Source organism: Nomascus leucogenys, chromosome 19, assembly GCF_006542625.1.
Source record: "Nomascus leucogenys isolate Asia chromosome 19, Asia_NLE_v1, whole genome shotgun sequence".
NCBI classification, from domain to species: domain Eukaryota; kingdom Metazoa; phylum Chordata; class Mammalia; order Primates; family Hylobatidae; genus Nomascus; species Nomascus leucogenys.
The window spans coordinates 61014463-61040123 of NC_044399.1; the positions used below are offsets into that span (position 1 = coordinate 61014463).

A 25661-nucleotide genomic window follows, 5' to 3' on the forward strand; every position below is an offset into this window, starting at 1 on the left:
ATGTAATATTCCAAATTAGTATGTGAATATAACAAATATCCACAGATCATAAACCATTCACAAAAAACCATACCTTACCACTACTAAATACAAATTCCTATGCTGTTTTTATCAAGACTGGTAGGCCTCATTGACCCAAAAACTTGGTGGATTCTTACTCTGGGCACTCCTTCTTATTTCAGTAATAATGTGAAACCAAAAGTGAACCCATTTCAAAAATGTACTCACTACTCACTCTTCTATTCTACAAATTCTGAAACTTGTTGGAAGAAACCATATTCCAAAGAAAATATTAAGGATTGCATATCTCTTTAGAGTTTAATTTACCTCAAAAGAAAGACATAGTCATGGCTTGTGGTTTTGGAGAAAGAGTGAAACTACCAGCTAATACTTGATTTGGATACACATAGTTTGAATTATGAGTATCAGTATTTTAAATCTAGTAAGGTAGTGACAATCCAAAATGAGGAATATAATGGATTTACGCAGAATAAATAAAATTCAGAGACAATGTGCTCATACACTAGCAGGCATATGGGGTAGAGGACTTTGCTATGAGTCCCAGTACACTAACTCTTAGTTACATAACCTTGGGCAATTTATTTATGCTTTCTGAATCATTCCTCATTGGTAAAATGAAAATACATATAGTCATCTTCTGACCTAGGTAAAAAGATCAAAACAGAGTTTCCAGATAGCAAATGTCATCCTCATAAGGTATTAAAGGGTTGCATAAGAGAATGCAATGCAAAGGACCCAGCAGAGAGCTTGGCACATGGAAAGCACACCATAAATTGTTGTTGTTGTTGTGGTTGCTGCTGTTGCTACTGCTTCTGTTAAACACATACAAACATAAAAACTCAGTGTTGTTGGAGGAGCTACTACATACTCAAACTGGAAATCAGGCAGCATTATTCAAGCAATATTATGACTTTGGAGCAACATCAAATATGGCAAATTGCTGAAAGAAATGCAAACTGCTATGACAAGCTCAGCAGGGGAGCAGAGTACCAGTGTCTCTCTCTCCCATGCCAGGCAAAGATTCCTATATAATCCTGTTCCTTTTTTGCCATGTCCAAGTCTCTCCAAAAATCTAAAATCTTTCTTGGAGGAAACTATGATAGAAAGAGCACTAAATTTAGATTAAGAAGCCCTGGTTTGCTAGTTCTGTGACCTTAGGCAAGAGACTGTCCTTGAATCAAAGGTTTCTTATCTGTAAATGGAATACAGTTGGATGTGGTCATCTCTTTAGATTACTTTATCTGACTATACTACTGCTAGATACTTAGACACCTGATATAACTAAAAGCTTCATGTTGGCAGAACATATGGTATACAATGACTTGTGGTCCCTTGCAACCCTCTCAGTTCTCACCACTGCAGTGATCATATTTTACTCCCTATTTAAAATCTCTTCCATATTTAATTACCTCTTCTTCAAGAACAATTTTAATATTTCTAAAGAAATCCATTAAATATAATGAGAACAAAAGACAGATTTTTAAAACAATCATTATTAGTTGACACAAAGTTACTAATGCAAATGGAATACTTTATGGTATTATTTAGAAGGTTTGTCTTTAAAAGAAATGCTCCCTATCTAAAAGTGGACCAAATACCACAGAATGTGGTTTCCATGGTAACTGCCACATTTAAAAAATATGCACAGGACTAAAGATACACTGTATCTTCTACAAATGGATCGTTGTTAGAGAAATCATTTTTCCTGCCTCAGCTTATATTTTTTGCTTTTTAAACAATATAATTTTCTCCATGATGAGGACAAAGTTAAATTGTTTATAATAGTTTAATCACAGGTATATATACACTAGTTTTATGCCTTCAGGATGAAAACAATTACAGAACTTTAGAATTATAATGGAAAAAGAAAGCTGGTGACCTATACAAAATGTAAGCTTTACTTAAAATAGCATTTTCCGCTAACTAAATACTTAAGAAATAGTATTATTTTACGTATTAATGTGTATAGTAATATATAAATAATGCAAATGTATTATTAAATTCACATGTAATACTAATAGACACGACATTATTGCATACTAATGAAACACGATCTTCACATCAGTGCATCCAAACCAAAATATGATGAGAATTTTTGCCCCCTCTATTTGGAAAATTCTGTATGACCTATGCTTTTGGTGTCAGAAAAACAGTATTTCCCCCACACGCTTTTTTAAATGGCCTAGTTATGAAAAACTCTATCAATATTTTGAATATATACAGAAAGTTCCTGGGCTATCTTAAATACAGCACTTAGATAATACGATAAAACTTCATCTAAAGAAAATAGAGAATTGTAATGTGTGGTTTTACCAGGAGTCCACCAAAAATATCTTATTATCTTATTTTCTTTTTACAAAATAAAAGTGAAATAATAAAAACTTTTCCCACCAACCTTCTAATGCCTAACATTAAACTTTGTACATTGCAGTAAAGCCCACTTAATACTTAAAACACACTCTGCCTTCTCAATACAAATAACTCAGTCCATCAGGGGATGAGTAGCACAGCTTGGTGTGTACACAGCTGGAACACCAGGCCACCACTCTGATGTGACCATGTGTGTCACTAGGGAGAAGAGGGGAACAAAAAACAGGGTTACATTAACAGCAACAGCCTCATTAGGCTGGGGGAAAAATAGAGTTTACATGGCCTGGTTTTTCCAAGCAATCAGTCCAGTTTTATCCAAAGAAACAAAAATATATGCTACCTCAGGACCAAGCAAATGGCATTAATGAATAAATATTAGTGATGAAATACTATTTTGGTTATGCAGGTAGGATATGAATCATTTTAATACAGGTGTAAGTATCTTTTGGAGTGAATTACCATTTGATTTTATAATTTCTTTTTATAGTTTTTCATAACAAATTCAGAGACAAGAAAATCAGATATAAGAAAGCTAATAACACACTTGGAAATTAGTATTAGGCATTAACTCCTAAATAATTTCTAATCTCAGCTATGTTTCTAATTTCTACTTCCTAAAGACACTTTGTAAGTATTCCTGGCACAGTGATAAAACAACTGTACTAGAATTTGCTAGGCTGTGACTTAAAATATACTTTCTTATGATTCATAATATCTACAAAATTGCATTTCATAAAGCACTTTGTTTTTTGATTTGAGAATAATAATATTCTCAATAAATTAAAATGAAATGTTGGCACATTAAAATAAAATCTAGTAATTACATTTTATGAAAATACTAAAGAATCTAAAGTTTCCCCACCAGATTTTATTTCCAATGTTTTAACATATGGAAAATATCATCAATTATATTGGTCAACGTCCTTTATATTAAGTCTAATGGCATAAATTTCTCTCAGAACTGAGAACTAGAAAAAAAAAGAACTGCTATGATTTTTTTCATTACATAATTAGAATTATACAATTCACAGCAAAGCTTCCCTCTTTGCTGTGGCTTCTAGGCAAATGCAGAGCTAAAATTTCCGCTTAACTGTAATATTTTTTCTTCAGTATAGATTCTCTAATGTGGTTAATATAATTTATTGCTTAATAATTATTTTCAGTTATTTTAAGTGTATGTTTATTATAAAATGCTGCTTTAGATCCTTTTGATAGTAGCTGGCATATAAAAAAACTAAAATGTTTTCACTAGAAAAATGCTACCAAAGACCAAAAGCCATGTATATAGGTATAATAAGAATGTTCAGACTATACATATTGTTAAATTTACCCTTCGAGTAATCTTTAAAGAATGATAGCCAATGTTCAAGCCCCTGGATGCAGGCACACACTCAGTTTACAAATGGCGATTTTTATCTTGGGCCCAAATTTGCAAATGCATGGAAAATCAGGTAATGCAATTGAGATACAATTTTTAAAATTAAAATTGCCCTATCAATATCTTTCTAGGAAAACTTTTTTCTAAGTAGAAAAGAATTATTACAAATTCTACATTTCGGAATCAGTGATAGGTTCAGCTCTTAATGTGAATCACTATGGCAAAATCAAGATAATCTGTCCATTTATTATGTAAAAATTGTTCATATTAGATTTATGATTCTCAGTGTAGGGAATTAAGAAAGGCATTTAGATGCCAATGTTTTGCAAGAGCCACTGTACTATATGCAAATGCTAAATTCAATATATTTTTCAGATATGGCTGATGACCTTCGGCAAGTTTGCTGCATTTAATTTGCATGATACTGATGGTGATGCACAATGGCTGCTGGTTACCCTAGGTGCCTGAATGTCTCTATTGCAACAGGTCACATAGCGGTCCTAAGATGGTGACGCCACCTCTGGGGAGGATCACAAAGGTTCTATGCAACAGTCTCTACAGTAGTCACACACACTACTCAGTATGGCAACAAATGTAAAACATCAAGTAATCACTAAATAGTTCAGGGCCCTAAAAGGACAAGTAAGGGATCAAGGAACCTATGTTCTATTTTTCCTCTAATTCAACAGGATAAACTATAGAAATTCTTTCATTACATTATAGTTCAAAAGCAAAATAAGAATTACATGTAGAACTTCCATGTCAGAAGAAGCTAAGATTATATTTATAAATTTTCTTCATATTAAAATATGATTGAATCAATGCGATCATTCTCCAAAATAATTTCAATAAGAGAGACCTGGTAAATGAGAAATATTATACAATGAGGTTATGAATTTCTACAAGTCTTGATTTCTACTGGTCTGAATGCTTTTTTTTAAACATATGACCTTAGATAGATACCAGACTGAACATCTGGTATGATGGTGGTAAAATTTAATGTGCACATTAGCAAATTTAAGTATCAAAATATATCCTGCCATTGAAAATCAAAGTACTACAACAAAAATATAACATAGACATAAAATAATTACTAACTGAACCAAACAAAATGAGGAGACTAGTTCATTGTCCTTGGTGCATTTCTATGTCTTATCATTGCTCTTTAAAACAGAAATTATTAGAATAACAATTAACCTATAATAATTATAAAATATATTCACCAAAAGGGAGTCCCTAGTTGGAATGATTCACCTTAAGGTTGGTAACTATACTTTATAATAATGATTTTCTAATCAGCATACAATGTACTACATATTTGGAAGAAGTCAAAAATAGATTTTAAGGAAACTGTACTCATTTAAGAATCTGGTGGAAGGGAAGCAGCAAACAAAGTCATAGATTTCAAAATAGATATTTCACTGGTCCTCTTTTGGTTAAGTATTTCAAATAGTCCTTTTTACAAAATGGCCTCCATTGCTAAACTAGAATAGCCACACATTAACTGAAAATCAAATCTCTAACTGAAAATCGAATTAAAAAATTATACAATCTAATATTTAATATGTTTGCTCTGCATCAAACTACAACACAGTGATTTGAAAAAGATCTTCTATTTTGAAAATTATATGCCTACTTTGTTTTCTTGAAATTTGTGAATGAATTTAGAACTTAAAAGGTATTATACATTACATTATTTAGACCACAACCATGAAGAGATAGATTTTGAAAATTTAAGACTTACCTGAAGGAAACTGAATTAATATCCTCAGTAAATAACCAAAGACAAATACAAATTATGAGTATTTTGGTACATATGATAAGATTTTTTAAAATACAGCTCATTGCTAAAAGTTTTAAAAACAGTATTCTCTAAGAATGACGAAGTACAACATACACAAAATTATTTTCCTTTTGAGCAAGAATGCATTTAGCCTGTTTCCATTGCTTACTGGCATTCCCTTGACAACAATTCCAATTAGTAAAACATTCCAAGAAAGACATGAAATATGAGAAATACAATCCTAAATTACAACATTTGAGGAGGTCATATAGTCCTCATACTTAATGTTTCAATAGGAAGAAATTCAATTAATAGCTTCATTGTACTATCCCTGTGGCTTTATTATACGTAATAGAACTAAAATTTCCCTTTTGTTATGATTGGATGAACCGCACCCTATATGGCAGACATGACTCATGCAAAATCACAAAGGTTCCCTCTAAATTTGGCCTCCACTTGTATCGGCTTCCCATAGAAGCCCCCAAATAATAAGAAGTTATGTAAATTAGTGTATTTTATTTTATCCATTATACAATTCTACTATGCAAACAAATCCTACACTGACTCAGAACCCATATCTCTTACCATGTGAAAACAATGGTAAGGTTTAACATCATATTTGAAAGAGAATACGAACTAGAAAATATTCCTAATAAATTGAACGGCTAAGAGTCAAAACACCAGCATATATTTCACAAAGGCTCTAATGAGCCTGGTGGCAAAAATATAATACACGATGATTTAACAGGAACCACCTGAGTATTCTGGTACCATGGGCACTACAATGACTACCTTTTTAGGTAGCAAACCACCATAAAACAAGTTGAAATAATTGTACTGTAAATGTATACCACTGACAACAAAACCTGTGCTGTGTATATTCATACTGCATCAGTTATTCTCTGAAAATAGAAGACAACTCAAGGTCAAATGAAAAATAACCAATAACTCCCATTCTTTGCCTTACCACCTCCCGCTGTCCACTCAAAAAAATTAACATCTTACTTAATTAGTAGTGTTTATGTTTAGATAATTATAAAATTGTTGAAAGACATAATATAATAGAAGGCTTGTTTTGTTTGAAAATTATATTATTTGGGGAGGAAGAATAACTAGAGGGAGAAGCTTGTGTGGTGTGGTTAGCATGGTTAGATTTCAATGGGAAAAGGGGTATTTAGACCTAGTATACAATATGTTTTTATTAGAAAAGAACATTATCTTTTTATTGTTATCAATTGCTCTTAAATTTTTCTTTAATACAATTTCACAGCAATCTCAAGAGGATACACTAAAGGCCCTTGATTATATATATTCTAAAGAATGTATTGTATCACAAAGATACACATCCAATAGATTTCTTTTTTCATCTGAAATTTATAAAGATAATTTTCCATGCTGACAGTGCACATTTCATCCACAAGTTTGAGGAGTCAAATGCTACCACAGCTGGGGGTTATTCTGCCAAATGGCTTCCAACAGGGACTACAGAGATGTGGGCTAGGAGGCATGTGTGTGTGCAGGAAAAAGCAACAGACCTGATGGGAAATAGCCCTTCTCTGGAGTCATTTTTATCAATTACCATCTGAGTGATCTAAGCAAATATAGTCTAATGAAAACAGCAACACTAGGAAGGAAAAGCAAATATTAAAACAGCTGCTTGATTACCTACATAGATTAAAACAAAAAGCAAGGAGTGAGGCTGATATATTTCATAGGGATTTGCTAAGGCTGAAGGGAGGGGTAAGGGGCAGATACCTTAAAAAAATCCATCATGAAAGGAATTGAGACAAGATTATAAAAAAGGGAGCCAAGTTATAGCGCGCCATGGGATTTTTAATCTGGCTACCTGTGGTTTCTGTAGTTAAAGCTTTATTCATCCCAAAACGGGGGGGGGAGGGGGGTGGGGGGGAGAAAAACAAAAAAAAAATCACATTTATATGTCAGTTTTGCAAATGATCAAACAGCGTGCATCAACAAGAATAATAAGAAAACATTAAACGCTGATGACTTTTTAAAAACAGATACCCGTTTTATCAAATATTATTGATAATTACCTGTGCATCTCGTTTCTTGAACTCCTGAATTTGATTTTCGTGCTCCATATTGGCAGCGCGAAGCTGTTTTTCCAGGTTTTCAATTTCCCGTTCATGGTCTCGGACTAGGCTATCCTTCTCTGCGTTATGCTGCTGTAATAGGTGCGTCTTCTCCTGTTCATGCTCCAGCTTCAGCTCTACTATCTGATTGGACAATGAGGAGGACAGTTCATCAACAGAACATCCTTGTCGTCATGACAACTCATGTACAGCTTAATTTTTCTCTAATTTGTCCAAGTTGAAAATTTTTATTTTTGCATCATTATTACCTCACCCTCGAAATACTCTCATTTGTTGGGGTGGTGGTTATGCAAACCTCCTAATATTCAAAATAGTTGGGCATATTCAGTAAATCCTTCTTCAATCTGTTGACACAAATGTCTGAACATTGAAAAAAATTATCTCAAATGCTAGTCACTTCCTCCCCAAAAATTCGGGTATTACTGATCAGCAATGGTTATAAATGGTTAATAGTCAGTACGCTTTGCTTTTTGCTTAAATATACACATGTAAAAAGCAGCAATTAAATCAGTCAGCTTTCTTCATGATTTTCAAATAAAAGATCGGAGCTAAATACGCATCTGGATTCTTGTATATACAGTTGTCTTTTAAAAAATAAAATGATAAATTTCAAAGCTCTATTATCTCATTGTCAGCTACGGTATACCAACATAAACAGATGTTATGTGTTCCAGAAGGGCACCTGCTGTGCTGCAAGCTTGCGCCATGATTTCATAAAGAGCATTCTATTCTCAGGATCCTTTCCCAGTCCACTCCACACTGGAGACTGTGACCTTGGCCAGTCTTAGCCTCTCCCTGCTAGACTGAATGGCAGCCCGAGACCAAGGGCCTGGTTGCCGCAGCTTTGATACTAATCCTCCCAGACTGTGCACAATGGCACCCTACCTGGCCTGCAAACTATAGCCAGCCAGGCTGTCTTTGAAGCAGGTGATGAATAGGGGACGGCAGGAAGCCAGCTTCCCCAGTGAACTCCAGGCCACACAGCTGCTAAGAACAGTCACTTGGATTTTTCTTCAGTTTTGGTGGATTTCAGGGGGAAAAACTGCTGTTATCTAGAATATGTTGTGTTATTTTCAGCGTGAGAATCCATCTTCAAGAAAGCTAACAGTAGGAGCCTGCTCCAAATCGATCTTGTTTCGTGCAATGAATCACCAGACTACCTTATCTTAAAGCTATAGCATTCATTTCTCCAGGCATGCACACTGCACTAAATTTCAGAAGTTTTCTTTTTAAATTTGAAATTCTTATCCCTTATGACAAATCAAGAATCAAAACACAAATGAAATTTGCTTTAAAACATAGGTTTCAAAATGTTTTCTTATTGTGATTAAAGAGTAGCTGGTACCATTCCTTCTGAAACTATTCCAAACAATGGAAAAAGTGGGACTCCTCCCTAACTCATTTTATGAGGCCAGCATCATCCTGATACCAAAACTTGGTGGAGACACAACAAGAGAAGAAAATTTCCGGCCATTTTCCCTGATGAACATTGATGCAAAAATCCTCAATAAAATACTGGCAAACCAAATCCAGCAGCACATGAAAAAGCTTATCCACCATGATCAGGTCGGCTTCATCCCTGGGATGCAAGGCTGGTTCAACATACACAAATCGATAAATGTAATCCATCACATAAACAGAACCAATCACAAAAAACACATGATTATCTCAATAGACGCAGAAAAGGCCTTCAATAAAATTCAACAGCCCTTCATGCTAAAAACTCTCAATAAACTAGGTATTGATGGAATGTATCTCAAAATATTAAGAGCTATTTATGACAAACCCACAGCCAATATCATACTGAATGGGCAAAAGCTGGAAGCATTCCCTTTGAAAACCAGCACAAGACTCTCACCGCTCCTATTCAACATAGTATTGGAAGTTCTGGTCAGGGCAATCAGGCAAGAGAAAGAAATAACACGTATTCAAATAGAAAGAGAGAAAGTCAAATTGTCTCTGTTTGCAGATGACATGATTGTATATTTGGAAAACCCCATCGTCTCAGCCCAAAATCTCCTTAAGCTGATAAGCAACTTCAGCAAAGTCTCAGGATATAAAATCAATATGCAAAAATCACAAGCATTCCTGTACACCAATAATAGACAGAGAGCCAAATCATGAGTGAACTGCCATTCACAATTGCTACAAAGAGAATAAAATATCTAGGAATCCAATTTACAAGGGATGTGAAAGACCTCTTCAAGGAGAACTACAAACCACTGCTCAAAGAAATCAGAGAGGACACAGACGAATGGAAAAACATTTCATGCTCATGGATAGGAAGAATTAATATTGTGAAAATGGCCATACTGCCCAAAGTAATTTATAGATTCAATGCTATTCCCATCAAGCTACCATTGACTTTCTTCACAGAATTAGAAAAAACTACTTTAAATTTTATATGGAACCAAAAAAGAGTCCAAAATAATCCTGAGCAAAAAGAACAAAGAATAAAGCTGGAGGCATCATGCTGCCTGACTTCAAACTATACTACGAAGCTATAGTAACCACAACAGCAAGGAACTGGTACCAAAACAGATATACAGACCAATGGAACAGAACAGAGGCCTCAGAAATAATGCCACACATCTACAATCATCTGATCTTTGACAAACCTGACAAAAACGAGCAATGGGGAAAGGATTCTCTATTAAATAAATGGTGTTGGGAAAACTGGCTAGCCACATACAGAAAAACGAAACTGGATCCCTTCCTTACACCTTATACAAAAATTAACTCAAGATGGATTAAAGACTTAAACATAAGACCTAAACCCATAAAAATCCTAGAAGAAAACCTAGGCAACACCACTCAGGACAGAGGCATGGGCAAAGACTTCATGACTAAAACACTAAAAGTAATGGCAACAAAAGCCAAAATTGACAAATGGGATCTAATTAAACTAAAGAGCTTGTGCACAGCAAAAGAAACTATCATCAGAGTGAACAGGCAACAATACAGAATGGGAGAAAAATTTTGCAATCTATCTATCTGAGAAAGGGTTAATATCCAGAATCTACAAAGAACTTAGACAAATTTACAAGAACTTACACAAATTTACAAGAAAAAAACAACCCCATCAAATAGTGGATGAAGGATATGAACAGACACTTTTCAAAAGAAGACATTTATGCAGACAACAAACATATGGAAAAAAACTCATCATCACTGGTCATTAGAGAAATGCAAATCAAAACCACAATGAGATAACATCTCATGCCAGTTAGAATGGTGATCATAAAAAGTCAGGAAACAACAGATGCTAGAGAGGATGTGGAGAAATAGGAGCACTTTTACACTGTTGGTGGGAGTGTAAATTAGTTCAACTATTGTGGAAGACAGTGTGGCAATTCCTCAAGAATCTAGAACCAGAAATACCACTTGACCCACAATCCCATTACTGGATATATACCCAAAGGATTTTAAATCATTCTACTATAAAGACACATGCACGGCTGGGTACGGTGGCTCATGCCTGTAATCCCAGCACTTTGGGAGGCTGAGGCGGGTGGATCACGAGGTCAGGAGATGGAGACCATCTTGGCTAACATGGTGAAAACCTGTCTCTACTAAAAATGCAAAAACAAAAACAAAATTAGCTGGGCGTAGTGGCGGGTGCCTGTAGTCCTAGCTACTTGGGAGGCTGACACAGGAGAATGGCGTGAACCTGGGAGGTGGGGCTTGCAGTGAGCCAAGATAGCACCACTGCACTCCAGCCTGGGCAACAGAGCCAGACTCTGTCTTAAAAAAAAAAAAAAAAAAAAGACACATGCACACTTATGTTTATTGCAGCACCATTCACAATAGCAAAGACTTGGAACTAACTCAAATGCCCACCAATGATAGACTAGATAAAGAAAATGTGGCACATTTACACCATACTATGCAGCTATAAAAAATGATGAGTTCATGTCCTTTGCACAGACATGGATGAAGTTGGAAACCATCATTCTCAGCAAGTTAACATAGGAACAGAAAACCAAACACCCTATGTTCTCACTCATAAGTGGGAGCTGAACAATGAGAACACTTGGACACAGGGTGGGGAACATCACACACAGGTGTCTGTGGGGGGGTAGAGGACTAGGGGAGGGATAGCATTAGGAGAAATACCTAATGTAGGTGACGGGTTGATGGGTGCAGCAAACCACCATGGCATGTGTATACCTATGTAACAAACCTGCATGTTCTGCACATGTATCCCAGAACTTAAAGTATAATAATAAAAAAAAAGAGTTAGAAAATCAACAATGTATTTCTAACCATAAATGTATTGTTATTTAGAATAAGTATGCAAACTCTTGAACATATACACTTATAACAATAAAATAATGTATAAATAATAAGGCAAAATGTATTTTGCATCTCAGAAGAGTGATGTGTTACCGTGAATTTATATTTATTTAAAATTTAGGGCTTTTCCCCATATTATTCTACTATTGGCAATATTCAGAAAAAATAGATAAACATTTTCTCCTAATAGATACTATACCGAGTAAGAAAGTTTTCTTTATTTAAAATAAATGTGTATGCTTTGTTCTGTGTCTCACAGAACTATGTTAATCCCAACAAAAGAGAGATTTCATATTGTATTGCTGTTATGACATTTTGCTCAGGAAGCTGAGTGAATGAATTACTGAGATGGAATATTTTTAGTTCTTGGACATGTTATTTCTACTCAGCGTTATACCACCAAGGATCATTATAATAAAATTATAAACTTTAATCAAAATCATTTAAGTATGTAACACAGTGAAGGGAAATGGGAGGTAGAAAGTTCTATTGAGATCTTCTTGAAAGCCTCAGAAATATTGGGAGAAGGAATGTGACTTAAAATTGATTAAAAGCAAAATACTTTACAATATTCTAGAATGAGAAAACTAACCAAATGAGCTATAATTGGGGCAAAAGAATTGCAGAATTTTCTCCCAACAGAAAACACATGACTAGAACTAGCTGTGAGATCATTAGTAATGACACCTCCTTGTTTTGTGCTCTAGTAGTAATGCACTTTCACAGTAACTTTCTAAACAGAGACATTTGAAGTTTCTTATAGACTCATCAATGATCATGTCCATGTTCAAATTTCACTTTATTCATTTTTAAAAATCAGGAAAAAAGGAAATAGTGATTATCACATTTCAAGCATAAACACAGTCATAAATGATTGTTAGATATTTTGCCAGCGCCTATTGCTCGTGATTCTACTTAATGAACAAATCTCAAGGTTGCCAAAGCCTTTTAAATATCATTCACTTTTACCTCTCCTGCTTGAATGGAGAATAAGGAGGATAATTTTCAATTTAAAATGCAATAGCTCAGGCTTGTCTGCTAAGCTCAACACTACATGGCTAACTTCTGGATGTCATGAGCCCTTTCTGGTCTTTTCCTAGGCTTCCGCACTGTCAGCATCTTCTGGCAAGGGTGTCTTCTCCAGATAAATGGTAGAGTCCAGAGAAGAAACCCTAATGTTGGGGGAATATCTTGACGATGGTATTCGTAACTACAAAGGATGTCATCAAGGTAGATCTGTAAATAAAAAGTTTTACGGGTGCCTAGCCCCATCCATGTAAATAAATGTTAAAAGAGTCATTTGGACTTTCCATTTGTCCTTTACTTGTTGACACATCTCAAAGGTAAACACAAAGTAGTTCTTCATGTTGGACTAGTAGATACTTTGGTTGACCAACAATAATGTCTAACGGAGTTAATGATGACCAGGAGGTGGTAAACTATGGACATGTAGAGGACATAAAAGCAGACAGAACCCACAAAATGAATATTAAGTGGTTAATAAGCCCTAAGTTAAGGGGTGTGGGATGTCTGGACCCATAGTACATGCTACAAGGGAGAACTGGATGCACCATGATCAAGGACCCTGCTTAATTAAGGCTGGCTAAGGAGTTCCCTGTAATAAAAGGGGGAAGGCTTCAAGTTCCATAATCCAAAAGCATTGAGCTATGAGACAGATAACAATACTGGGTATGTGCCCACCCTAAACATATTAAAGAAGACTGGCATGTCTTCCAGGGACAATGGTAGTGTCAGTGCTCATGTGCAAGCACCTGGTGGCATCTGATAGTCCTTTGAGATGTTAGGGTTGACAGCTTGGTGGTTGGGGTTCATTGTCTAGAAAATACTGGGTTGACTCGTAGGAAATTGTCATTTTTAAGGTCAAAACAGGAGATGAAAAAGGGGCTGGGGGCAGTGGCTCACACCTGTAATCCCAACACTTTGGGAGGCCGAGGCGGGTGGATCATCTGAGGTCAGGAGTTCAAGACCAGCTTGACCAACATGGAGAAACCTGTCTCTACTACAAATACAAAATTAGCTAGGCATGGTGGTGCATGCCTGCAATCCCAGCTACTCAGGAGGCTGAAGCAGGAGAATCGCTTGAACCCAGGAGGTGGAGGTTGCGGTGAGCCAAGATCGCGCCATTGCACTCCAGCCTGGGCAACAAGAGTAAAACTGTCTCAAAAAAAAAAAAAAAAGAAAAAGAAAAAGGGTCCTGCTCCATCCACTATGCTACTCCACAACACATGCAGAACTTGAAATTTAAGAGTAAAGTTTTGAAGTTCTGAAGTTCCTAAAAGCATCAGCCTCCATTTCAGAACAGACGAAATCCTTCTACAGCTTGATGGTGATGTCTTCATTCCAACTGAACTTTCATGTAAGTGCCTAAGGCCAAAAGTACATTCTAGGTCCCAAGAAAGACCAAGATGGAGCCACTGGACATCCAAGTCCCTAGGAATCTTGGGATATATATTTTAAGTCCTGGTAACTGTTTTACAGTGAAATTAGTGCTAGCAAATATGGCCTGAACCACTTTTAATAATCATATAAAGAAATAGAAAAGGAGATGGAAAAAGTCATTTCTTCTCAATATACAATATGTGGAAGACTAATATATCCCAATAACATAACTTAATGTCAGGAACGCCAGTGCTAAAAATATAAATTATAGAAGGATGTACCACAACACACTGAAAAGGGAAATGATGGTATAAAATACTAACCAAAATAATCTTGAAGGTAATCAAATTACAAACTTTATATTCTACATAGCCCTAGTGTAAAAATGGGCTAAAGCTAGAGAAAGTAGGGAGAGTGGTTCTCCATATTCTCTGGCTAGAAAAGGAGGAAGAGAGGGAGTCACAGTTAGATGCCCTGAGGTTATATTTGTCCTACAACTCAATGATAATTGCTCTCCCTTAAGTGAGTAGAAGTATGAAAGTTTAAGAATTTGGAAGGACTTAGAGGCTAGCTAATACAATGCTAATCTTAATCTAAAAACCTTCCCTATAAAACCCTGATAGTTGGTCATTCAGCTGCTGCTGGAATGATTTTACCAACAGGAGAATAACTGTATTCCAAGAGAAACCAATGCCTCATACTGAACATACTTGGCGCTAGAATCTCTGGGTAAAGATAATAGGAAAAACTGAAAATTGTGAAAAGAATAAAAACAAACGTTAAATAGAGAACATGAGAACATTCTCTGGCAGTGAACAAACAAGGAAAGAAGAATAATAACTTGGCCACAAATTTCAAAAGGAGGTAGTCAAGGAAGGAAAGAGAAGATTCTGAAATGGTTTGGTGACGCATACTCTTTTGTCCCTATACCCTAGAAGTAGAACTGGTAAGTTGAAATTATGCTGAGGATTATTTTCCAGTATCCCAATTTTAGAGAAAAATGAACTGAAGATGTATCATTCACTTTTCCCCCTTCTGCCTGGGTGGAAGATAAGGAGGACAATTTCAATGGAGTAAAAATGGCTACTGGAGAGAGATGAATAAAGCTAGGAAAGTAGGAAACTTGGGCTGATTCTCTCTGATAGAATATAAGATTTAGAGTTCACATAAAAAAGAAAACACTCTCTAATACACAGAAAAACCCCAGTGTGAGACATTAATAAATTGTTAAAAGACAGAGCCAGTATCAGTTTCTCTAACAGAAGTTGTTCAGAACTGCAACTAAGCTCTTTTTCTCCATCCCTATCATGATCTCATAAAAAAGTAAATGCAATGAAATACCTGTGCCTTCATACTGAAATTCAGAGGAGGACAGACAGGCTGAAAAGTGGTCAAAGAGAATTCATGAATATTATATCAGTCCATTTAACAGATTTGGACACAGGTGCCCACGTTAAGCCCAAGCAAGATGAGGGAGAAAAGTATCTGAAAACTAAATAAACATTAATTACATTAGGAAAAAGGTGAACTTAGTGACAAAGAAGAGGCAAAGAAGAAAGTAAGGAAGAGGCCCATCATTAAAAACCAGAAACAATTGTAAGAGAACTTAATAAGAACATGAGTGTAATGAAAGAATAATGCAAGGATAACAAGATAAAACAACATAATTAACTAAGGACCCAAATAACTCCATCATGAAATTGATTCTAAATCAGAAACAATGAGCTGAATAAACATGGTGAAAAATCAAATCATTGACATAGATAAAGGGCTTGAGGTAATCATAATAAAGGTCCAGGAAAAAGACAAAGAGAAGCTAAAGTAGGAAACGTGAAAAGAAAATCCATGTAAACACAGACCACAGTATCCGAAAATTTCCCTAAAATGAATGAAGAGATAAAATGTGTATATCAAAAAGACACACTGTAGACCAAGAAAAATAGATTCCAATTCAGGAAAAGAAACATGAAAGAAACTCAAGGACTATAGTCCCCAAACCACTCTTGAAACAAAAAAACACTTGGGGATAAATTTCAAGCAAGAGATGACCAGAGAAGCTGTTTTAAGACCAGTGTTTGCACCAAAAGGCAATGGATGATGTGTACCAAGTGACAGGGGAAAAAAGAATGATCAAAAAATTTTATGCCCAGCTAAGATATCCTTCACAAATAAGAGAACACATAGTGATGCTCAAGCATGCAAAAATGCAGTGAATACAACTATAAGCCCTTCTTGGAAAAGCTACTTGATGAAATCTCAGTAGTCAATAATAGATCAAAGTAAGAACTCAGGTATGAAGTTGTGCAAAAATCCTGGTGGTGAGCACATAATTGATTTAAATAAGAAGCTAAGTTTATATAACTGTGAGAATTATGGTTATGGAACAAAATATAAATGTTATAAACTCCAACAATGTATAAATAATCCTATGGTTGACAAAATAGACTGGTATAAGTAGGTGGAAGGAAATATAGGCAGTTTAATTTTTCTCCAATAAGGAGTTAACTAATGCCCTCAAAATTGAACCACAAAACTTAAAAATTAACTTCAATGTATTTTTAATTTCTAACATTCTAAAAATAATCTCTTCTGTGGTTAAAAAAATGTTTTTCTAAATTTTAGAAATCTTTCCATTTCCACTGGGCACAGTGGCTCATCCCTGTTATCTCAGCACTTTGGGAGGCTGAGGTGAGATGATCACTTGAGCCCAGGAGTTCGAGACCAGCCTAGGCAATGTATCAAGACCCTATCTCTATAAAAAATAAATAAAAAAGGAAAAATGTCTTTCCGTTTCCCTTGTTTCTTCAAATAATTTCACATATAATTTAATATTTTAATTAAAAGTGGCAAATGTAGCATGGTCCTGTTTCTAGAAAATTGTTTTTGTCTATATATCTACTTATCCTTCTATTTGTCAATCTCTCATAGAAATTTCTGGAATAATGCTCACCTAAGATTAACAGCAGTCGTTTCTGGAAGGTAAGATTTGGGTAAAATTTTTGTTTTCTTCTTTGTGTGCAGGACCATGCCAAATGCCAGTAGCTCCCTTCGGGGGGCAATATTTACTTCTGGTGGCAGTACAAGACTCTTAAACAAGGGATGTGGTCTCTCTTATAACAAATGGGTTCTGGGTCTGCGAACCGACTCAGATCTGGGAAACTAGGTAGAGGACTATGATTTTCCACCCTAAGTGGAAAACTGTTTCAGTTTCACTCACCAGTTCTGGACGTTTTTCTTGATGTTGTGCAAGCCAAGTAGTATTCTCACTGGCTATCTTGTCACTCAGAACACAGCTCATTATCACCACAGATCCCTGCAGGGCAAGACACCTGAAGGGCCTGTCTAGCCTTACTATCCAGTACAGTAATCATGTCTACCTTCCATCTGATATCCAAGTGCCCCACGTAGTGCCTGCCATTTTGGAACCCAACTTTCCTGTTGAAAGTAGGCAGCTCAGTTCCATAGCAGCATCTCCTACTGTCGGCCCCGGAATACAGAGGAAACCACCATGGAGCTGGCTCAGTGCTATGAGTGCCCGTCCCACCAGTGCACCTTAGCACCCTAGTAAAGGCCATATCCTCTAGGCTTCCCATGCACTGGCTTCTCTGGCCTAAAGCAACAAAACCACTCTCATATTCTTACTTTTCTGATACTTTGACCCTTCCTCCATAGTAAGCCAGGGCAGTTCTGTCATGGCTGAAGTAGCAGGGAAGTAAGTAGCAGAAAAACTACTGCCTAGTAAAAATCACAAACAATTATCAACATGCCACATTTTTTAAAAATAAAGATGAAGGACAGTTCAAACACTGTAAACTGTATCCAAAATTATATTGATCATCAGATTAATAGTTCAAGGGACACACTGCTTTAAAGTGGTGGCCATTAATAGACAGATTTTTCTACAGGCCTTGCCAGGTAACACTTTCCTCTCATGTTCTACTCAAGGGCTCTCTGTGGAAAACCTTTGCTTCTTGGTTGCAAAATTTAGCACTAGTTTTATTAGGTTGGTGCAAAAGTAATTGTGGAAGTAATTGTTGTGTTTGCCATTACTTTCAATGGCAAAACCCGCAACTACTTTTGCACCAACCTAATATATAGGTCATTAGACTCATGATGTTAAGATGCATACTAAGAAACAGGCAACAGGTACATCAGGCCCTGGTATTTTTCATGTAATGAGATATATATTTAACATCATCAGGTTATGTCTCTCAACAATTTGCATCTGCAAAATTGCACACTTGAAATGTCAAAATAAGTTGCTAAATTTTTTAGAGCTGCAGAAATTTTGAGCTAATGGGGCAGTCTACCGTAAAGGTAGTAGTTTCACAGACTGATTTTATATCCTCACTAAAAGATGTTCGAATCTTGCTTTTTAGTCACAGTTATATGGATATAAAACGTGCTATTGGATACTTCACTATATGAGAAAAGCTCCCTTAAAGATAAAATAAGGACATATACAATCTTCTCTTGAGTCTTTGGAGTCAGAGTAAAAATACATTTTAGCATAGAAAATACTACAATCTGGTCTTACTTTCTGAAAACTTTAATAGAAATAGGCACAAAAAAATTGTAAAAAGCAGGCAGTGTGTCAAGAACAGAAATAGAATGTGTCATTTGGGGATGGCCATGTGGCTCCCAGATTAGATATTTGCTACAACAAAAAGGGCCATCCATGAAATCTGTCAATCAACAGTTCAGTTTACGCATGGAAGTTCTCCTTATTTAAAAGTTTAATGTTGCTGTGATAACCGCTGTTAGAGATGGTACCAGGGCCTGCCAGCATACACTGATTCTTCATTCCTTTTCCTCTCCAGCCAACCATCAACAGCCAGGACTACTGCCTGCTGAAGCTCCCAAAGCTCATGATACAGGGAGAGCAGAAGGCTGGAAGCACAGCTGTGATTAGCAAGCTGATAGATGAAGCAAGGCTGGAAGCAGGCTCTATCTCCTGCGGTTATCTTCCCATTTAACACTTCAAAACACTTCTCCGGCACCTGTAGGTGATGAGTCACAATTATCCTGAGTTTTTAAAACTTTTTGAAAAATGAGCTATTACTTTCTGTGTTTTTATCTGCCAGATCTCAGTAGAAACTCAGGAAGAAGCCAGATAGTCAAATGCTTCAAAAGGATTTTTTTTCATGGTTTAATAATGGACAACTCAAGCCACACAAATTGAGAAAATAAACTAAGTTTAATTAAGATTAATTAACTAATTAAATTAATAAACTCCATATAGATGGAGTTCAAAATTTTTAGAAAAAAACATGTCTTAACTGTATATTTTAATTCATTTTACTTTATGTGTTTCTCTACAACACATTCAGTTCTCGAGGAAATGTCCATGTCTTAATCTAGTATGTCACTGCTTTTGAATGAACACGAAGTATAAAAATCATGTAAGTTTGCCAGCTAGAGTTCGTAATTTAGAAGGACAAATAGGTCAACCTGGTTATAAACTCTTCCAATATATAGTACTATGTCTTTACTTTCTTTTTACTTTCCTTATCTTGCCTACCACAATGCTTCGTAAATTATTCATCATTTTGAATGAAACAAGGTGGCATTCAAAAAACAGAATTACAAGTAGGTAGAAGACAGCTGCTTCATCTTCCCCATCACCAAATTGGCTGGTCCACCTGCAAAGACCCTGTCTTACCTATGGCTTGAACGCATGGCTGGCCTTGCAGCTACCTAAGGCAAGTCCCTTCATCTGTACATTGGATTCCATCCTTTCTTGCCAAATTAAGCATGTTGCTCTTGAAATTATCCCATCCCTCTCTGCATCATCAACATTTTCTTCTCTAGTGGATCAGTCTCATCAATAAGCAAACATGTTTTCAGCGTATCTCATTTTTAAAAAACTTTCCCTTGACCCCACATGTCCCTCTAAATACTACCCATTTCTCTGCTCCCTTTTCTTTCAAAATTCCTCAAAATGGCTGCTCGCAACCCATTGTCTGTCCACCCACATAATTCAGGCATTGGTTCCCACATTCTACTGAAACCAGTCTTGTTGAGCTGGCTAAAGACCTCGCCATCCGGCGGTCAGTTCTCTGTCCCCATCTAACTTCCCTTCTTGGCAACACCTGAAACAAGTGGTTACTCACTTCCTGAAACACTGCACACGGCTTATGGGAAATCCCACCTTCTTAGACCTTCCTTTTACCTCACTGGTTGTTTCTTCTCAGTCTCTTTTGCTGCTTCCTCCACCTCTTCCTCATATGTAAGTGTTGGCAGCCCCTAGACTCAGTCCTGGAAGTTCCTTTCTTTTCTCTCTACTCATGTCTCAGTGTCTGTCACTACCATCCACCTGGTTGCTCAGTTGGAAAACTTCTAAGTCACATTTTAGCCCCCTCTTTACCTTACATTCTATTTCACAACCATTGACAAGTCCTGCCTGCAAAATAGATCCCAAATCTGACTACTCGCCGTCTGCTCCGCCACTCCCACCCTAGTCTCAGCCCGGGTAACCTCTAACCAGCCCACTGCAATCATCTCCTAACTAGGTCCCCGGCATCCTCTCCTGCCTCCATCATAATCAAAGCTCCACACAGCAGCTGGAGAGATCTTTCAAAAATGCAAACCAGGCCAGGCACAGGAGCTCACGCCTGTAATCCCAGCACTTTGGGAGGCTGAGATGGGTGGATCATGAGGTCAGGAGTTCGAGACCAGCCTGGCCAACATAGTGAAACCCTGTCGCTACTAAAAATACAATAAAAAATTAGCCAGGCGTGGTGGCGGGTGCCTGTAGTCTCAGTTACTTGGGAGGCTGAGGCAGGAGAATCGCTTGAACCCAGGAGGCGGAGGCTGCAGTGAGCTGAGATCACGCCACTGCACTCTAGCCTGGGTGACAGAGTGAGACTCCATCTCAAGAAAAAAAAAAAAAAAAAAAAAAAAAAAAAAGCAAACCAGATCTTGCTCAAACGCTCCAATGGCTTCTCAACACACTCAGAATAAAATCCAGTCTCCCACCATGGTCCATAGGATGTGATAAAATCTACCCTGTACTGTACTTTGGCTCCTACCACTCTTCCAAGTTCACTCCATTCCAGCTACAAACTAACCCATCTCATGGCTGTTGCAACCATCCACCTGGAATGTTCTTTCCTTACCTCAGGTTTTTGTATGGTTTCCTCCTTCACTTCATCCAGGTCTTAATTTGAATATCATTTCAGTAGAGTCCTTCATGAACAATCTTATCTACAATAACACCTTGTATAAAATAATAACCATTTATAAAGTAGCCCTTTCACTCACAAACACTTTAGCTTGCTTTATTTTTCTTCACAAGTTATCATTACCTCACCCTACCTTAAATTATGTTTTGAAAAAGAGTGTGTGTGTGTGTGTGTGTGTTTGTGTGTGTGTTTGTGTGTGTGTTTGTGTGTGTGTGTTAGTAGTGGTGGTGGGTAGTGGTAGTGTTTTTCTCTTCCATCATAAGGGTAAAGGACTCTATATTTTGCTCACTGTTATATCCTAAGCACTTGGAAGAGTGTTTAGCACATAGTCACTCAATAAACATGTGTGAAATAATGAATGATTGAGAAGGCATTAGTTCTATTTTATATTTTAAATGTAATTAAAGAAGGAATAATGAGTTAGTTCATATCACTATCCAGGAAAACTTTTTTTTTTTTTTTTTTTGAAATGGGTGGGGTCTTGCTCTGTCACCCAGGCTGGATGGAGTGCAGTGGTGCTATCAAAGCTCACTGTAACCTTGAACTCCCAGGCTCAAACAACCCTCGCACCTTAGCCTCTAAAATAGCTTGGAACACAGGTGCAAGCCACCATGCCAGCCTATTTTTTTTTTTTTTAATAGAGATAGGGGCCCCACTACATTGCCCAGGCTGGTCTCTCACTCCTGGCTCCAAGCAGTCCTCCCTCCCGGGCCTCCTGAGTTACTGGAAATACAGGCATAAGCCACTGCACCCAGCACATCTTTGCTCTTTTAATATTCACTCTAGCTAAAGGTGCCACTTGTTTTAACCTAGATGACAACAGCTTCAGGCCAAAAGAAAAAAAAAGAGGAAGAGAAGGCTCTTCAATTGACTTTCACTAAATATCAGCACCCCTTCTATGACTCTAGGCTCCGACCACTGGACCTGGACACAGGGGCCCAGGCTCTGTAGCTTCACTACCTGGGTCTCTGAGTCTGGCAGCCTAATGGCTGGGAATCTGGTACTTTGCCATTGCCTGCAGGACCAGTCTGTGACTTGTGGTGTAGCTGCATTCCCTGAATTTGGTGCTTATTCAAAGAAGTAAGTTGAAAGGAAGCATCATTAGATCAAGGATTGCATTTGTCTCCATCACCACTGAGGACCACAGGGGCTGATACGTAGTTGGGGTTCAAAAATTTATTAGGAATTGGAAGAGGAAGGTCAAGCAAAAAAAGACTTTCAAAAAGAATATGATAAGGTGAGCAAGAATAAAACAAAGAGGGTAAGAGCAGCATACTGGATGTACAATAAATCATATATATCTAGAAATCAATAAGTCATATGGAAATCCATTTTGAAGGGATTTTAGGGAGCCCCACAAATCCATGGTCATTTACCTCAATACCGAAGAGAAAGTTTACGAAGTCTTTCTACTTGGATCAGTCTTGCTATCACCCAAATAATTTTAAACAATTCCCACTTTTATTTGCTCTCCTGTCCATGTAACTCCTCCAGTCTCAGCAAATGATCTTGCCGCCTATCTGACAAAGAAAAACCTCAGTAATAAGAATGTCTTCATCTGCCTTTTGCAGATCCACAAACTTCTACACACCTGGCCTTCCCTTCTTTTCTCACGAGGCACAGGAGAGAGTCCTGGCCATCATCCGAGGCCAGCAGCTCCCCGCATGATGTGGGGAGCTGCCCAGTATCTCCACCTTCCTAGGAACATACGCTAGTGAGTATCTTCCCCTTTCCTCTCTCTCTTCCTTTCCACCATCTCCTTTTCCAGTGTAGACTAAATAGTTTCACTTAAAAGAAGCCTGGCCAGGCGCGGTGGCTCATGCCTGTAATCCTAGCAGTTTGAGAGGCCAAGGCAGGTGGATTGCCTGAGCTCAGGAGTTCAAGACCAGTCTGGGCAACACAATGAAACCCCGTCTCTACTAAAATACAAGAAAAAATTAGCCAGGCGTGGTGGCGTGTGTCTGTAGTCCCAGCTACTTGGGAGGCTAAGGCAGGAGAATTGCTTGAACCTGGGAGGCGGAGGTTGCAGTGAGCCAAGATTGTGCCGCTGCACTCCAGCCCGAGTGACAGAGCGAGACTGTCTCAAAAAAAAATAAAAATAAAAATAAAAATAAAAGAAGCCTAAGTTTGAAGGTTATACAACCTAGCTAATTAATGACTAGAATATTTACAAAGGACAAGGATTGGGAATCGCGTGCTACCTGCCTTTTAAATATCCCAACCGACCTTCACTTAAAATTTCCTACTTGCTTATCTTGCATAATTTGTTTTGTCTTTGCTACTCTCTTTGCTAACAAAATATTTTAAGTTTTAAATAATGGCGGCTTGTAAGAAGTTGGCCCTTCAATTTTTTTTGTTTTTTTTGTTTTTGTAATCATGGACAATAAGCACTTATTCTTTCTGGAGAAGCTGGCCACTTGTTTATCTGCTGAACTACATTTCTCCTTCAAGGCTTTGTAGTGGAAAGCAAAGATATAAAACACAAGATTAAAGAATGATATCATGGAGTTGCCAAAGAAATCTCTATAGTCCAGGAAGTCCTAGCATGCCTGGTTGGTTGTTTGTTTCCAACTTGAATGAGGTTTGTGAAAAGACAATTAGAATTGTCTTTTTGTTCCAATGGGTTATACAGGAAAGAAACAGGAAATCTTGATGAAAGCTTGGGCTTTACAGGATATTTGTGTGAGCATTTAGCCCATGTGTTTGATGTTTTTCTTTCCACATCTGCACACTTTATGCCTGGATTTTGGCTAAGATACTTTAAAATACTACTTTGCTGTTTTCACTTCATTACAGTTCCTGGCACGATGCTTTCTGTAAGAGAGGGGCTCAAAAATTAAAACTGGAGAAGGAAACTGAGGCCCAGAAGGCACAAGCCCATTCATTCCCTCTGAATGTCAGTCAGTTCCCTCATTATAAAATGTGAGGATTAGACCGGATAAGTGCTTTTAAAACTTTTCCACCAAAGTACTCTTAGCGGCAGTGAAAATGAATAGGACCCCCCTGAGGGATCTGAGGGCATAGCCTGAAGCAGCCTCTGCAAGCTGGAAGTTTCTTTGAAATGTCCTATTTTGTCTTAAAAATTCATGAGAACTTTGCATTTTACAAAACAGGAAAGTCTATGTTTGTTTTAATAGGAATGTTACCTCAATAGTAAAACTACATTGCTTTCCCACAATCGAACTGAGTGGATGCAACACTCCAGGAAGCATGTACGCAGCCTCAGGAACCCCTGGCACTTGCTCACACTCCCCTGGGGATCACCTTACCTGAGTTGGAGAAGCAACAGCCCAGATGCTCCGCATCTAAATCCCCTCCTGATGTGAAATGCTATCATCATAACACTGACAATTTTACCTTTTAGAGAAAAGTAAAACAAAATAATAGAAAAATGTTCACGCTTCCATTTGAATGGCAACTGAGAAAGTAGGCAAGAGTCCTGATACAGGGAAATCCAGCCAGACAGGTACCTAAGTGAATGAGTCAGCGGTGGAATCAGAGAATTCGGTCTGTCAAGAGGGGCTGGGAATCTAATCAGGCAGATGAACAGAAAGTCCCAGAATCTTGGTTTTGGAAGACCACTACAGTAGGACAGCCCCTGGAAAGCACAGTATCCCTCCAGAATACTCCAAAAACACACCGCAACCCACTCACACTGGAAACTTACTTTCTCACAAGAAAAACTGTTGCACATTTGAAGGAGGAGTTCTTTAGAAAAGAACTACCTTGAAACAATTCAAAATATTCCTCATGGTACCATCTATGTATGGGTTCAATTTCTGCCCCCTGGAACTCTGTGGGAGTGCATTTAGAGTGGGGGTCAAGAGCAGGGCTCAGGTTCACATTCCGAATCCACCACCTATGAACTGTGTGGGACCCTAGGTCATTTACTTAAATGGATGTACTTCAGTTTCTACAACTAGAAGATGAAAACAATAAACAGTGGTAGCTACCTCACAAGATTTCTGTGAGTCAGGTGCAGTGGCTCACGCCTGTAATCCCAACACTTTGGGAGGCAGAGGCAGGCAGATGACCTGATGTCAGGAGTTTGAGACCAGCCTTGCCAACACGGCGAAACCCTATCCCTACTAAAAATACAAAAATTAGCCAGGAGT

The 25661-nt window shown here is 37.4% G+C and overlaps 1 protein-coding gene across 6 annotated transcripts in view; it reads right to left on the minus strand.

Moving 5' to 3' along the window:
• The window catches only part of CEP112 (centrosomal protein 112), a 556849-nt gene that overhangs the window by 259159 nt on the left and 272029 nt on the right, over positions 1–25661 (minus strand). For all 6 annotated transcript variants that reach the window (XM_030800677.1, XM_030800675.1, XM_030800674.1 and 3 more), the window contains one exon: positions 7607–7789. In XM_030800677.1, coding sequence (XP_030656537.1) covers positions 7607–7789 — 183 coding nt within the window. The remainder of the gene's footprint in view (positions 1–7606; positions 7790–25661) is intronic.